General features: G+C 41.6%; 1 protein-coding gene and 1 long non-coding RNA gene across 3 annotated transcripts; one reads left to right on the top strand and one right to left on the bottom strand.

Annotated features, from left to right (window-relative positions):
- The first annotated feature begins 7 nt into the window (after positions 1-7).
- TNIP2 (TNFAIP3 interacting protein 2) lies at positions 8-8,586 on the top strand. 2 transcript variants are annotated; one of them, XM_026064694.1, is made up of 6 exons: positions 8-379; positions 3,288-3,593; positions 5,515-5,598; positions 6,155-6,436; positions 6,828-6,947; positions 7,438-8,586. In XM_026064694.1, exons 1-6 carry the CDS (start codon positions 290-292, stop codon positions 7,717-7,719), a joined length of 1,164 nt encoding a protein of 387 aa, XP_025920479.1. In that variant the 5' UTR covers positions 8-289; the 3' UTR covers positions 7,720-8,586. The 2 variants fall into 2 exon arrangements, with proteins under 2 accessions (XP_025920479.1, XP_025920478.1); XM_026064693.1 differs by having other exon boundaries at positions 8-760.
- LOC112965567 lies at positions 7,505-16,495 on the bottom strand. The gene is made up of 3 exons (XR_003253339.1): positions 16,187-16,495; positions 15,255-15,362; positions 7,505-7,588 (listed from the first exon to the last, which is right to left on the bottom strand). It is a non-coding gene; the product is annotated as an uncharacterized LOC112965567 (long non-coding RNA).
- Between the last annotated feature and the right edge of the window lie 349 nt (positions 16,496-16,844).

Here is a 16,844-nt window from a genome sequence, read left to right as displayed (position 1 = left end):
CGGGGTTCCCCGGCCGGCTTTGCCCCCGGGGCTGGCTGCTGGCCCCGGGGAAGCTCTGCGCTGCCCCGCGCCGGGGTTCCCCCTCGGCGGAGGCGGGACTCGGCCCGCCGCAGCTTGGCACGGCCTGCGCGGTAGAAAAGCAGCGGCGGCAGCGCTAGGGAAGCGCAGCAGGCGGGTCCTACGAGCCCTTAAAGGAGAGCGGCCACCCCCTTCCCGCGACCCGGGAGGCGGAAGAGCGAAGACACAGCAACAGTAGCCCCGGCCCTGCCTGGCTCTTCCTTGGTTTTATATGCACCTGGCCGGATTATTGCTCGCCCTGGAGAAGAAAGAGAAGGGGCAGCAGGGCGATCGAGACTCGCCGTCCTCAGCCATGTGCTCGGTAAGCGAGGGTAGCAGTACAGATCCTTTGGTGGCCCGGTTCAAACAGGTGGAGGAAACGCTGGAAAAGCTGCACCGGGAAAACAGGAGCCTGAAGAGTAAAGTGCCTCGGTACAATGCTCTCTGCACCTTGTACCACGAGTCGGCTCAGCAACTGAAGCACCTTCAGCTGCAGCTCGCCGCCAAGGAGGCGACGATCCGGGAGCTGAGGAGCAGCCTAGCCCGGCAGCCGCCCTGCCCGGGCGAGCCGGCGGCGGGGGCCGCGGGCGCCGAACCCGCCCGCTCCCTGGTGGAAAGTCTCCTGGAGCAGCTCGGCCAGGTCAGGCAGCAGCTTAGGGACAGCGAGCGGACCTCGGCACAGAAAGTGGAGACTCTGAGTCAGGTAAACCCCAAATGCCCCCCACATGGCACTCGCACTTTGAGCGTCGACTCTGCTTTCCAAAAGGTCGCGTGTACTTGTCAACTTGCAGCAGATTTTACCCCAGGAGCTTTATTTCTATAATCCTTTCTAGAAAAATGACTAGTTTAAGTTTAGTATTTCCAGCACTTGTTGTCTTGAATGGAGCATCTGACTTGAAATATACTTGGTGATGACCGCGATTACAGACATAGTAAATTCAGTCTGCTCACTTGAGTTTATAGAAACAGGTTTAGGTGCGCAGGCACCAACACTGAAAACTTGGGTTTAAGTGACTTGCCCACAGTGGCATAACAAGCTGGTGGCAGAGCCTGGACAAGAAATCAAATGCCTTGAACAGTATGATGCTTATTCTCCTTGAAATGTTGGTGCCTTTGGCAGAATTTGCACTATCACTATGTGCCCAGAGATGGACTGTTCACAAATCAACTCAACCATGTGCATCAAAGATTAGTTTCCACTGCATTAAGTTCAATAATGTAAAAGAGTCTGGATGGTATTTTTTATGCAACTGTAAAATGAAAACTTAGTGTGGCGTTGTAAATCTTCACATAACTATTTTCCACAAGCAGAAGGAGAAAATATTCAGTAAAGACTAAATTCAGAAGTTCCATATTACTTATATAAAAAAAACTTCCTCTTTATCAGATGTAACAGTTTTGTTCCATAAGATAAACAACTGATGCCAACACTTTTTCTGTTTTTTTTTTTTTTAAGTTCACTTTTTAAAAAATGGCTTTCTTGTATTGACATTAAAATAGCACTTCAATACTTGGAGAGGTTACTGGCAAGTCCAGATTGGGGGAATAGGATATCTCTTTATGACAGAAAATAGTCTAAAAACTGTGTTCCCTCCCATCCCCCACATCTGCTATTTTTGGTACTGTCATTAAGAYTTTCCTGTGTTCAGTCTGAAATACTTAAAGAATTTTAAAGCATTTCTTTCTATATGAAGCTGCAAAAAGGAATTTCCAAACCAAAATGTAGTACTTAAAATTGAAACAAGTTTTTTTGTCATAAGTACTCTCTTGACCTAATGCTTATACAAAACACTTTCCACATATGACACTCACCTAAAATACATTTAAATAAGTTCAAGTTTGGAAATTTGTAATAAGGGATAATCTTACGGACACTTTGCAGACAGATAACAAACCTGTGGTATCTGAAGACATTCTGAAGTCTGACACTGAAAGTTACATCTCTAATCTACCCAGGAATTGTAAGCATAGCGAAGGGGAAATTTAACATTTAGCAAGATGTTAAAGAATTTTAACATTAGTAACAAGAACAAGTACTATTTCTGTAAGTTGGACTAATCATTTTAATACTTTAAAAAATAAATGTTTCATGATTAATAAAAAAAGTGAAATAATTGTAACTAAAAATAAATAGAAAACAATGCCAGATAATAAGACATGCTCTGAAGTCAGAGGCCTGTGTGCTGGAAGAAGGTTGCTTACTGTGATTTCCAGCTCCTTGACCAAGATTATGATTTAAAGTCCTGAAGATTTGGAAGGGTAGAGTCAGCTTGTATCTCATTGTCTATCCTAGTATCCAGGGCAACACTAATTCTGGAGGAACAGTGCTCCAGAGGTTTCTGTTACCGGCTTCCTTTACTCTTTGAGATCATGAAGCACAAGCTATTTTTGACAAACTTGGGACCGGTATACTCTAGGTGTTGCTTTGTGGCATGGTACTACACCATGATTGTACCTCAGTTTGTAAGCAAACTTCTTCATTCTCAAAACACCTGCAGAGACCAGATCTTGATGCAGAGTAGATGATCCCACAGAGCTTCCAGTTCAACCAGAATGTGCTGCAATAAGCTATACAACTCTCTCCTAAAGAGTATGTGAGACCCCCTTGTGTATTTTGGAGACACAGTTATGGCCAGAATAGAGTTATTGCTACCACAGAGATTTTGTTTTCTGTTTGCTTGTCATTACCACTCATCCTTTCCTAGGTGGAAAAGTTGCTGTGTATGCTATCTCTGATTTGCCCTTGTCACAGCACCAGGCAATGAAGAACATATTAGTTTTTGATAGAATAACTTTTCAGTTCCAATTTTTTGAGGTCTACTACCTGGAATTTGGAATGCAGGATTAGAAAGCATTTCTCAGCCTCTCTAGTCATTCCTTTCAAACTCCTTTGTTTCCTGTAAGTTCCATCTTTAGCTTGTAGCTGCTGAATATATTTTACATAAAATCCTCCTAAATTTTTGCTTGTTGTTTTTTGATTTCTTGATTCTACTGACTTGTAAGTTCTTGTATGGCTGTTGGAGCACTTCTTGATTTTGATTGACTGATCTGTCAGTTCTAAAGTTCAGTGGTTATGTAGAAATGAATTGGATTTGTTTTTACTTTTTAAGTACTTTGCAGTGAGTGTAGGAGCATTATGGAATTAGTGCAACATGGAATTCAGTCTTACAAATACTTCAGCTTTGGGTTCACTTTGCTTTTAAATAACTTCCTCTCCCCCTAACATTTAGGAAGTGCAGCAGTTAAATCAGCAACTAGAGGAGAAAAATGGAGAGATACAGCAGATGATAAATCAGCCTCCATATGAAAAGGAAAGAGAAATCTTACGGCTTCAGAAAAGCTTGGCAGAAAGAGAGAAAGCTCAGGCCACCAGTGAAGTTTTGTGCCGTTCACTTACTGATGAAACACACCAACTTCAACGCAAATTAGCATCCACAGCAGAAATGTGTCAACATCTGGCAAAATGTCTAGAAGAGAAGCAAAGAAGAGAAAAGGGGAATTCAGATGATCAGATTCCTACTGAAAGATCTAATCAGGTATTCTTACTACACTTTTTGCAATTATTATCAACTTCTAAGGTGTTGATCACAATATGACAGTTGTAAGTGAGGAACAGTGAGAAACATCCATTTAAGTAATTTCACATATGGTGAAAAGACTAATATGGCAAGCTCTACATAATTTTGCACACTAAGAGTTGAGAATGGAAGCCATTGTCAGTCRCTTGCATTTTGGCCATGTAATTTATCTGTAGCATCAGAGCTTGGAGAGGAGAGAGCAATTGCAACTCTTCTCTGCATACACTGCAGACAGTAGCATGTTTGTGTACATCACTAGATGGTGCTGTGCTTTTGAAGGTGACGTCTCTTAAATGGCTTATAAACAAGCCATCACAAAACAAAGCATCAATGTTTTAAAACGCTATTTGTATTAAGAACTCTATGTCATGTAGTCTCCTCAGRTCAGGATTTGGCTTTGCATGCTTAGTATAGACCTGCACAAAAGCTGTTTAGGAAAGAGGCGACCAAGGAATTTTTACCCATTTTTTGCTCTGTGGTTTCTACGTGTCCCTTGTCCCACCTCCTCCCCCTCGTGATCTCTCTCTGAAATATACTGCTTCCCTACAACAGGGACATTAGACAAATTGCTTCATGATAGTAAAATGACAGAAATGCCACTGAGGGGGGGACCAAGAAACAGCTGGGTGGTGGCCTACCTTGCTAATGGTTGTGTGGCTTTACATCACCATCATCTTGGCTGAAGCTTTTCAGTGTAGGCTAGAGGCAGATATTTTCAAGAAGAAACCCATAGTTCCAGAAATCATRATGTTTCTTAGCTGTTATGTAATTCAGGATAATACCACAAGCAAATAACATCAGAGGTGCTGCCTCCAATATCAGATAGGAGTGCTGAGTGCTGTAACCAGTTCTCACGGAAAGGAAGAATCGTCAGTCTCATGCCCCTACTGCTATGTAGTAGTAATGCTGTGTTTCAGATGACTACTCATTTATGCTTTTGTGATAAACTATATGCATGGGTCAGTTTGATTTTGTAAAAACATTTTAGGAACATTCCAAAGAAAGATGGTATATCCACATTAAAGTTACCTATAAGATGTATGTAGAGGTTGAGTAGGTAGAAGGAAAAAAAGGACTTTTAAAGGGACTTGAAACTTTTAGTATTATCATATTTTAAGTGTATTTGATAGACAGGAAACTTGATTGACTTTGATATATGTAATAAGTAGCTAACCTTGTACAGTGGGGACTTCCCTCTTGAAGAAGAGAAATTTCAGATGCAATTACTAGCTGATTCTTGGGAATTTTGTACAAAAATGTTCTAAATTACTCATGTACYCTGGGGTTTTTTAAGCAGATGTCACAACTGTTTTTTTTTTTTTTAAGGTATCAGTCAATTATTTAGCAAGCAGGGTTTTTTACTAACTTCTTCCTAGCAGTGGCCAAAATTATAGACAGTAATAATAAAGCAAGATGAAGGTATATCTGTGGCTTTGTCATGTATTTCCTCCATTCCAAACAAGCAGTTTCCTAGGAGTTCTTGTAAACTTTCAAGCACTGTTGTCATCAGTGCAAACCCTCATGCATGTAAAGTGTGTGGTATTTTTCTTGTTAACTTTAGTAGACTCAAAGTTTGGCCAGACGGATATGTTTTTATGACACCATGTAGATATATTTAAAAGCAGTACCACTGTGGTAAAAACCTGATTACACTTCTGCTTTGATTATTAATAAAAAATCAGCCCAGCTATAGGCTATGCTATGCTATATAGCATATTCCTATATTATGTAGAAACAAGTAGATCTAGATGTATTTATTTCACTGATAGCAGATATTTTAGAGGAATAAAGCAAAGACTACTTTCAGCTTAACAGCATAGTTAAGTAATATTTGGGATTCTTATGTTAAAATGATGTTTTCTTTATCTGAAAATTATAGCTGTCAGACAATGAAACTTCACTTCAAGCCCTTATCTGCAAACTACAGGATGAAAACAGGATGTTAAAACAAAAAGTGGCTCACGTGAGTACTTTCATTTTGTACAAGATTAAGATTTGATTGAGTATTTTGAATTACATTAGATTAACCAGGCCTTACCTATTCCAAATTTAATCAAATGGCAGTTCCATGGGAGTCCAAAATGTTTTAGTCTTTTCAAGAGGGCACATACTCTTTATTCCTTTGGCTCAAAACAGCTTATAATGTTTTTTTAATGTTTTCTTGTCACTCTTAATACACTGCCAAAGAACATTTGTAAGATGGAGGTTGCTCTCCACTCCTTTTTGCGCTTCTTCAGTTTCCTAACCCAGAAGAGCACTATGTCTGGGGTGACCGCAAACCCCTCCCATTCCCTGTTATGTGATACTCTGCCTATGGACTGGCACTTGGGGCGGGCTGCCAGGCCCTGAGGAGACAGGCTTATGGCATGATAATCTTCCACTCACCTGTAAACTAGCTCACCCACACTCAGTGGGTCAACATATATTTCTTAAAGAATCTTGGTCCTGATCCTGCAGACGTTCTGTGAAAGCTTGTAAGGTTGTGACTTCATGTGTGGCTTTCCTGGGTAATCTTTCAGGTAGAAGACTTAAATGCAAAATGGCAGAAATATGATGCTAGTAGGGATGAGTATGTGAAGCGACTCCACTTGCAACTAAAAGAACTGAAGTCGCAACTGGAACAACAGCATGGCCTAACTTCAGCACAAACAAATTCCGAGCTGATGCAAAAGGAGATATTCCGTTTAAACAAACTACTGGAAGAAAAAATGAAAGAATGTATAAAAGCAAAGAAAGAATTAGAAGATGTGAAGAAGGCTAGTGAAGGAGATAACGAGCGCATACAAATGCTGGAGCAACAGGTCATTAAGTTTCTTTTTCCTAGAGGTGGGAATTCTTTGTTTTTCCCCAAAATGCTGAACTCTACGGGGGAAAATGAAGCTATTTCTTTTTCCCTTTTTTTTTTTTTTTTTTTTTTGTCACTTGCCTTTGCCACATTGGCTATACAGCTACTTAAAATCACAGATTAAAAGAAAATCCAGTACTTAAAGAATTCCATATGGTTCTGCTGTCTTCTAATACAAAATATTAAATATAAAGATCTAAAAAAGAAATACAAATACTTTTAAAGCACAGACATGATAATATTGAGACTCTGGGAGTAAATATTTACAAACAGAAATTACAGCCTCAACTACTTAATTTAACTTGCCATGCTTTTACTTGTAAAATACTAACATAATTAATTTTCAGGTCCTAGTTTATAAAGACGATTTTACATCTGAGAGATCAGACAGAGAACGAGCACAGAGTAAAATACAAGAGCTTCAAGCAGAAGTTGTGTGTCTGCAACACCAGCTAACGAGAAGACAGGTAAAAAAAAGCAAAATGCTAGTTTTTAATAAAAGAATCTCAACAAGATTCAGGACTAAAATGTATTTTTAAATATATTTTAAAATCTTAATACTTCTAAAACCATTTCAATTCAGTGCAGCTGTCAAAAACTTAAATTATTTCATAATCTGAGTTCTAGTGGAGATGCTTCCTGATACATACATATCTTTTCCCAGTCTGTTTCCCCTTGGTGTTGGATCAACATAGTCAGAGCGGGTTCTCAGAAGGAACGGAGGGACAATTGTAACTCTGGTAACAGTGGCATCTTTAAAGTAGCTTACTAGCTATCCATCCTGTGCGTTTCACAAGTCTGCTTATGACTGTTTCAATAAATCTGCAAAAACTGATGCATGTCTTTTAAATCTTCAGATGAAAACATGATCAGTGTTCCAGATAAAGAAGATAAAACATTCTGTTAATATCTTTTTACTTAATTTTTTTTTCAAGAAGCTCTTCTTTCTCTTTCTAGGACTCAAGAGATACAACTAGTCATTTCAGAGTTCACATTGGTAACCAGAACCATATGTATGTACAGACAAACGTCGAACATCTACGTGGCAACAGCCCAGGCCAAACAGGCATGAGGAGAGCAGCTTCACAGTCTGAGCCAGCTTCTCCACCTGTAGACAATGGAAACTCGGGATCAGAGGGCAGGGCACAGGGTGAACTTAGATGCCCTCATTGTATGAGGTTTTTCAACGACGAACTCAGTGATGAATTTCTCAAACATGTTGCTGAATGTTGTCAGTGACCACGTGATGTGAGGAGTTAATTAGTTAATCACTACTTTATAGAAAGTAAAACTTTGCTCTATACATATCTCCTATGGTCCTAAAACAGAGTAATTCAAATGGACAGCTCTTAGGAATTAGGAGGATGAGCAGTATCTACCTCTTCTTTGATTTCACTTTCTCTTGGACTGTATGAAAGACTTCAAGATAAAGCAAAGGCTTTTATGAAGAAATATTTTTCCAACACCTACAAGGGAAGCAAGCATAATGCAAATTGCGCTACAAACTAAAGAAGAAACTTACCTAGCTAAGGATAGCTAGCTTCAGCATGCAGTTTGACTCAGACACAAGTCTAATTCTTTACAGCAGTCTGAAGGCTTGTGAAAATCACTGACCTTGAAATATAACTCCTTTTTCAAAGATGGAAAGAAGCTGGCTGAAGAATTGGAGGAGGAACAATTTGGCAAAAGATAGCAGGAAAAAAAATATTTTGCTTTATCTGTATTAAAAAAATTGAAAGTATTTTCTGTACTGTTGAGGGTGAACATTCTGCTATCTAAAAACCCTTGTGCTCAACTGAAAGCAGGAGAAGTGAAGGAAATGTAAAAGGGCTGGTTATTAACTAAAACTACCTTGACTTTTTGCACAGAAACAATGTACAGGGATATTTATTTTTTCTGTGCCATAAATATTTTACACATTTGTAAATGTGTATTTGTGTAATTATCGATTATATTCAAATTTTATAATGGCCTAATGATTATTTTTATAATAAAAGTGACAGTGCAGTTGCTTTACTGCATTAGTAAAGTATCAGAGACCTTTCTTTCTGTGGAAGTACTTAAATGTAAAATAGTCCAAGTAGCTATACTTAAGTGTTAGCTAAATGTCATGGTTTCAGATACGAGTTATTCCATTACTTCACTAACAACCACTGTCTCAGACTGTTTTCAAATAATATGGTGAAAATCATTCCTCAGTGAGAATGACCTTTCAGATAAACAAAAACACATTAACTCCCTACCCTGCCACACGTGTTTGTGACTACACCACAACTAGCTTAAGTTTATTTTTATCCTATCTACAATGGAAAAAACTTCAAGAAATAGGAGTGGATCATTTTGAGAAGTATTAGTGGGTAAAGTGTACAAGTTTTTTTCACCCCTGGCTCCAGGTGTTTCTCAGTATGTTGGAGTTAAGGATAGTATGTAAACAAAGTAAAGGCCTGGTGTAACCACAACCTTTTAAGTTTAAAGAAAAAGAGTTTACTTTTAATAACAGCACTTCTGTCCTTCCTGCTTTGCTTACTTTCCAGTTCTGTACTTAAAGATCTATCTTAAAGATGCTCTTCGATATTTTTCCTTCACTTATCTTTCTGTATTTGTAACTGTCTTCTTCCTTCTCCCCCCACCCCTTCCCAAAAAAAAGGAAAGAAAAACCCTGCCATGATTTTTCTCCAGCATACAGCTATCACTTGGTTTCCCCTTAGAGAATATTTGCTCCTGTTAAACATGAACCTCCTAACCTGCCAAAGGACTAAAGTCTAGTGTCCCCCTTCACTGATTTTTCCCAAACAGCACTGGGTTTTGGCTGATTTTTCTTTCACTGTTTCCAGACAGTTACAAAACAATAACAGCGCTCTTTATTTTGTCAACCTGGAGCACAGTGATTAGCAGAAGTAGTGCAACCCCCCCCAAATATGTAACTGTAGGCAACACAGTAGTGCTATTCATGTGATTTGCATCTGGAAGGTTACAAAACAGCTGGAAGAACTAGGCCTTCACAAGGGAGAGCTACTCTCTGTGGATGAAAAAGAAATTGCTTTCCTGTTTCTTAGGGCTTGCGCTGGTCAAAGCAATGGTACACAGCCAATCCTTTAGGCGGTCCTGTAAGCAGTCCCATGATGAATGCTAGGTACAGAACTATCTGCCTCTAAACAAAAATTCTACTATTTCACAATCTTTTTACAGCCCCAATGGAAGAAGATGCTTTAATGGCATCTTCCCTTAGGTGGAATACTTAACACCCACTAAAAAAAATAAAAAATGCATGGGCTATTGCATGAAGTGTGCAGGTGCAATGATTTTTATTATTATTATTAATTTAAACCTGTGATTGATTAGTTTCCTTTTCTTAATGTAGTATGCATAAACATGCAGAGGGTTTTTTTTTTTTTTTTTTTTTTTTTTTTTTGTTTTTTTTTTTTTTTTTTTTTTTTTTTTTTTTTTTTTTTTTTTTTTTTTTTTTTTTTTTTTTTTTTTTTTTTTTATTTAATTTTTTTTTTTTTTTTTTTTTTTTTTTTTTAGTGACCGTTTTATATATCACCTTTTAAGGTCTTGCAGATCAGATGTGGCCCACAGAACAGAGGCTGAGAAACGTATGATTAAACTTCCTGTGGCATAAGCTAATCTTTCAAAGGTTAGCTTACTTCATCTGACTGTTCTCATTAGACAACTCTAGTTTATAGTTTTAATGTACATCAATACTATATTGTCAGTAATTGGTACAATATGGACTTTTTTAGTTATTCATATTACAAAGCAGGTACCAAAACAAATACAACAAGAAAGTAAGTTAGATCTTGGCAGTGCATTTTTTTTTTTTTTTTATTGCCTTGAGATGATCAGCTTACATTATTCAGAAGCCCAAACCTCCTCTAGGTTTCCAACCATGTTAATCCCTATGGGTGTAGTTGGACAGACTGACCTATAACTATTTGAAATAGATGCAAGTATTTTACGTATGTAAATCTTCAGTCTGCGGTACACAGAAATTCCCAGTAAGACATTCTTCTGGTTTTAAGACCTGTGAATTAGTCCCCTATCAAAGCAGAGATGAGAATCCAAATCTTGGGAAAGGAGGGCACTTCTTTAATGCATGATCTGCAAAGAGGATCATAGTGGACCAACAGATGATAGAAGCTGGTGAAGTTACAGATCAAGCACAGAGTAGAACACATCTCCTATCACCTTGATTTCTAAAGTTGTACAATAAATGATTAATGCAGTGGAAAAAATCCAGGGCAGATCATCTGTTTTTCCTTATAAAAATAACTCAGTTCAGAGCTATTTTACTCTACCATTTCCCATTGACTTTTTTCCAGCTGGTAAAAAGTCTATCTATCTATTCTTTATGGTCTTTGCATTAACCTAGCAACCAGTTAGACATACTGTGAAAGAACTGTCAGTGTCTTTACATCAAATGTTTTTATTTCTAGATAAAAAGGATGTAAACTGTTTCTCCTAAAAATTTTGTCTATTACCCAATGCTTTGACTTTTGTACCAGAGCCACTGATAATTCTGTTGCAAAAATACTATAAAATATTTGCTTGTCGTCTCATGACCAGGCAAAACACACACATCAGTACATCCCAAGCAACACCCACAATAACCATTCAGCTTCTTCCACTTGTAGCCTCAAGTGCCTCAAACTCTGTCAGCTCCAGTAGCTGTACCTTCACTACCCCAACCCTGAAGTGAAAGAAGCCGTGAGTTTCCAGCATTTTTTGAACCCTTTAAATTACGGAAAGCACCTTCTGGCCTCACACTGTTTTTCTCTGCCACTTGGATGGCCTTGCAAGTAGTGTTGGTCGTCTTTGGCTAAATGGTAAAGCAACCCAACTCCTTTCCCAAAAGAAAGCCATAAATGCATATGAGTAAGAAAGTAACAGCATAAAATGAAAGGGACTTCAATAGCACAAACTTTATGAACTTTCATTATCCATTTCTACTACATCTGTTCATTGAAAAACAACATAGTCTGTAAAATTGCAGAAACAATTCTTTACACAAGAGACTCTTGAAACCATACAGAAAATCTACGTGAACATATGGGACTGAATTCCTGAATTCCTTATTTGCTGTATCAGTAACAAAAGGCATTCAAGATAACTGAGTCCTGTTATGAGGCAAAGTTAATGCCCATTTAGATTTGTTAATTTTTTTTTTTTGTAAATCTCTCATTACCAGTGAGCCATCCCCTCACTGGAGAGGCACACCAATATTAAAGGTAAGACAGAGGTACCTCTGCAGCTCCAGGGGGGGCTGGAAGGAGGCAGATTAACTGTCTCTTCTGGAACTTGCAGAAATATGTCTTAGCATATTAAGAAATACCAAGATGCATTTGTCCAATTACCATCATGATTAGTCCAACCCTTCTCCTAAAAGTTCTGCATTAAATTACCTATCTTCCTGAAGTTGTGCGCTCCAAAACAGTGCAAGTTTGGAAACAAGACGAGCTTAGGGAATCCCTAGTGGCTATCTCGCCAACAACAAAGATTTTCAGACCACACATTGTCCAAGTGCTGTCAGACTGGTTCTCATTACTCCTGGGTCTAATTATAATTTATTTCCATTGGGATTTTTAAGTAAATGCTATTTATTAATAATATCAAGACATGCTGGTTGCCATATAGAAGTAGACCCGTAGCACATAACCATGATAGCAGCTACAGGCAAGATTGACTTGATGAATCACAGAAAATACAACTTGGAGAAACCCCAGGAGATCATTTATTCCTTATCCCCAGCCCCAAGGGAAAGAAGATCAACAATAATGGCAAAGGCAGCACAGAGCTACAGAACCTATAGCTTAAAATGCTTTTCAAATCTTCTGCAGCTTTTAAGGCAATGTTTGCTTCCCTCTCCAGCGATTTAGGACATCGTATCTTTTAGAACACATCTTAAAAGATGTCTACAGATTAAGCGTTCACTAATAATAAAACTAGCTACAAGAATAAAACTTGTTCAAGAAGCGGATACCTATGTTTTATGGTACTTTTTTTTTTTTTAACTTCCATTTCCTGTGGGTTCGATGCATGTGTATATATAGAAAGCAAGGGAAATTCCAAACAACATGCCACTCCATTATGCTCAGAACAGCAGTGCTTCTTGTCGTAAAAAAGGGAAGTCTCAAGCTGTTTTTCTACAAAATCAATGTGAATTCGGAGTACGCTATAGTAATATTTCCTAGTACCATGCTCCAGTAGCTATTAGCCAGCGGGTTTCAGCTAAAAATCTAACGTATAAGAAATGCATACAAAGTATTAGGTGCATTCTTTCCCTTTCTGTTTATTATATCCACTTTTCCTCCTCTTTTTAGACTTGCTGCTAAGAAGCCCTTGGGGGCAGAAACTCTCTTCCTGACGTGTGCCTGATGCCTTGTGCCTGCAGTGCCCCATAACCTCGTCAGGAACTCAAGGCACTTCCACAAYGCATGTAGCCCCGCTGCGGACAGCACTGAACCAGACGGTGGGTTATGAGGAAGCTTGTGCAAGCTGTATTTCTAGAAGATACTAAAAAAAAAAACCCATATGAACCCACTTGGCTTAACCACACATGTGGCCTTGCCATCCCAGCCAGCCCTCTGGCCCCCTTTGGTTCGGGGGTGGTCCGACAAGGCAGGGCTGCGTGATGGCTCACGCTGACGCCCACCTGGGGTTGCAGACTCACCTTGGCTGAGGTTTTTACGCTCTAATTTCTTGAGGAGTGGGAGGGAGGAAAGAGCAGTGGGACCGGTTCGGCCCAGCTTGCAGATCCACCTCCATCACCTTGCATGTCACCACCGCAGCCCTCTCGTCTCTCCCCTCCTCCCCCATCCTGTATTTGTCCAATCTCTTTGTCAAATCTATATTCACATAAAAAGCTTCTTTTTTTTTTCTTTTTTTTTTTTTTCCTCCTGATAGGCACCTTCTCGGTGACACGTAAATATCACAGGCAGTTTTTACAGCAGGGATGCATCTGTTGTTACACAGACCTGATGTTCATCCAGGCAGCTCTTTGGCCCACACCAGCACTCCCCTGCGTGTCACCGAGTTTTCTTATTCCTGCTCTCTGCAGCTGTGTCCCAATCCTCCGCCTGTGCAACAGCGGAGCTCTAAATGGTGTGACCGAACTGGACAGTGGCTTTTACAGCTCAATTTCCTGCTCTGCAGAGGTTTCAGAGCCACCTTCTCTTCCAAGACATGAGCCCACACAAGGGTTCATTGCACACATTCCTGGCACATAGGGTGAGGGATGAGCCCCCAGCTGGGTGCATGTTGCAGACGTCCATCGTGGGGATGGGGAGAGGGCGAGGGCCCAAGCCCACAGCAGGGCTGCCAAGCTTGCAAGGCCCTAGAGAAGGCCTTGCCCCAGCTGCAGCCCCACACCCCTCGCTGGGGCCGAGCCCAGCTGCAGCTGGCACGCACGCCACGCTCAGCACCTGCGCCGGGCACCTGCGCCTCCGAAGCAGGAGAAAAAGGAGGGCGTACGTGTAGCAGAGAGCACAGGGCACACAAACACACACCAGCTCTAGGAGAAACCTGACAGTACAACCAGGTCTGCTCACAGAGCCCTCAGGCTTTTTCTGCGAGGTGCAAGGCAGGAAAAAGGTCACAGACAGCAGCACAGGGCAGGGTCTCCATCTCTCTAGGTTTTACCGTGCACACTGGCACAGGGGAGAGGGCATCAGATCTCCTTGGACTAAGGGACACCAGTACACAGGAGGGGCAAAGCAGTAAAGGAGGGAGCTCAGGCACCCACAGAGAAACCAGTGCTACTTCTGACCATCACCACCGCATCTCAAGGAAGTTCATACACCCAAAGGGACATGCAAAGGTACAAGGATGTTCAAGGAAGAACTTCATCTATCATGAGAAAGGGCTACTTGGCAGGGTATGAGGTGACTCAGGCACACCACACATGAATGCAGGCAAAAATAGCATCCTACTCCTCCTTCCCCACCATCTGGGCTTGCCCTCAGCAATACAGATCTACTTTAGTGATTCTGAGCTCTCTTCTGGCCTCAGCACAGTGCACCTGCTCCATCTTCTTCAGGGCCTGTTCTCAGCTCACCACATGGAGGAATGAGCTTTCCCAAATGCCACCTTCAATAATTGCTAGCAGGTGGGAACCAGCTGCCCCTGGGGGAGAGGAACGCTTCTTTGGTTCTGGCTGTGTGACAAGGGGCCTCCGCTCCCTCCTCCAAGAGCAGCCCTAGTTTGAGCAGGGGTTGATCCTTACCACTAGGAACATCTGTCACCCATGAGAAAAGCTAGGGTTTACCTAGTGGGTGCATTTAAGGAACTGCTCCTTGAGCATTGACCCTACTTGGCACTGTCAGAATCACCAAGCAAGTCCCTGAAGAGACTTCATACAGAGCGCCTAGAAGACAAGATCTAGAGGGGTTCCCAGCCTGACTGACATCAGTTGTCTAAGCACTTCGCAAAAGCCCATCTCTAGCCCCCAGATGCTTGACAGGATAGTCAAAACAAAGAGCTGGAAGAGAAGAGAAGCACAGAGAGGTGAACAGGGGGCACAACTCCATCTAGAGCCTGTATCTTCCAGCCCTTCTCCTTATTCACGCCATGGCATTACCCCTAAAATACATCATACTTTCCATTCAGCTAAGTGATGCGTTGAAGCAGTGCCTGTTACAGACACAAGTGTGGTGGTCACACTAAAGCACGTGTTTTCAAGGAGGGGGCATCTTTTCCCATGTTCAGGTACCTCAGTGCGGGCTCACCTAGATCCTACATTTCCATCCCAGTAATAGCTCTCTAGGAACACACTTCACCTGCTACGAGGCCAGCGAATCCATCCATCGGTGCCTTGCTGCTGCAGCACACAGAGGAGGGCCATCACACCAATGCAGCTGCCCGGGTTACCATTCCTATAGGGAGGTCTAAGGGTTGTTAAAACATACATCTATCAATCGCAGAAGTGGGAAGATGTAGAAGTCTTTTCATTTACTACAGTTATGGAATACATTACTGATAAAGTCCATACTGATCTACTCTAATGAAGGACCTGCTCTTAAAACAACAATCTACCAATTAGCAGTATTGATTTGTTAGGGATGTTCCTAGCAAGGTGAGTAGGTTCAAAGGGGAAGAGGTGTGAGGATCCAGAGCACATAACGATTCTACATGACATGGTTATAGTCTCCTGGAAGAGCAAACAAATTACAGTTCAGAAGACTAACCTTCTCATTACAGGTCAGTATCCTGAAATCAGCTTTTAAACAGGAAGCTGAAGCACACAGTACCAGTAACTGCAGGATCAGGCCTAAAATTAGACATGAAAAGCAACTCCCTGAAAGGAAGCTAAGGGATAAAAATGAAGGTAATGTGGCATTGCAGGGGAGTGATAAAGGTATACAGTGGTTCGCAGGGATTTTGAAATTTGGGCATAGCAGACAATAGACACACTTGTGCCCAAGCTATATGCACATCCTTTTCCTTTGCTGAAACAAGAAGGGATTTTAGCCTTTGTTAGAGGATGAAGGACGCATGATAAACTCTGTCTTTACTGTCCGCTTTACTGATCACTGCCAGTCCACTTTTGCTCTATTCCAGCCTACGCTGATCACTCTCATTCACAAAAGCAGTTCCTGGAGCAGGAACCAGAGCCAGTGACACCAGCCACCCCAGCTGGGTGGCTCTAATAACTATGAAAGAGAGCCAGGCCCCAAGCACCACCTGATTTACCTTCTTGCTCCCTCAATACCTCTTGTATCGTGCAGGGCAGTGGTCATCAAAGGGCACTCAGTCCAGACATCACATCACGTCACCACGTTCCCCCAGGGCACCTGCAAAGCTTTACACTCTTGTAGGTCCAGTCTTCTTGGAGGAGAGAGCTTCTAAGCAGGCAGCAAACACACAGGGCAGCTGAAGGTTGCACAAGGTGGTGCACTGGGGATGACGGGAGGTCTCCGGCAACCTGAAAGATTTGTGATACACGTAAAACAGGGATTCGTTTCACTGCAGAGAGCTCGGCTCTGCAGCAGCCCGGCGCAATCCCTCCTTACGCACAGTGCAGTGCCGCACAGCAGAGCAGGTCTGCAAAGGGGAATAAGGTGGGACATGTTTGAGAGCTACCTCAAGGCCAAGAGGGGGAGCTGAGACGAGCCCAGGGGGCCAGACCAGGGTGCTTTAAAGACACTTCTGTGCACTAAGCCACTGTGCTCGAAGCATCTCGGTGGCTGAGCCCGGGAGGCGCCGTGGGGCGCGGCAGGCTTTCCCCTCCCACGCCACATCCACCGTCGGTAACCAGACATGGAATCCCCTAACGCGCGCTGCCGCGGCTCCCGCAGAGGCTCGACGGCAGCGGAAAAACCTGATGAGCACAACCACCTCATCGCCCAAGGAACCAGAGGTGACTTATT

The sequence above is a fragment of the Apteryx rowi genome, unplaced genomic scaffold, assembly GCF_003343035.1.
Source record: "Apteryx rowi isolate R43461 unplaced genomic scaffold, aptRow1 scaffold_22, whole genome shotgun sequence".
Taxonomy (NCBI): domain Eukaryota; kingdom Metazoa; phylum Chordata; class Aves; order Apterygiformes; family Apterygidae; genus Apteryx; species Apteryx rowi.
This window is presented reverse-complemented; position numbering and strand designations above follow the sequence as displayed.

Coding starts and splice junctions, on each gene's coding strand:
- TNIP2 (XM_026064693.1), top strand. CDS start 290: ATGCACCTGGCCGGATTATTGCTCGCCCTGGAGAAGAAAGAGAAGGGG. Junction 761..3,287: donor AAGTGGAGACTCTGAGTCAG/GTAAACCCCAAA, acceptor CCTAACATTTAG/GAAGTGCAGCAGTTAAATCA. Junction 3,594..5,514: donor CTACTGAAAGATCTAATCAG/GTATTCTTACTA, acceptor TGAAAATTATAG/CTGTCAGACAATGAAACTTC.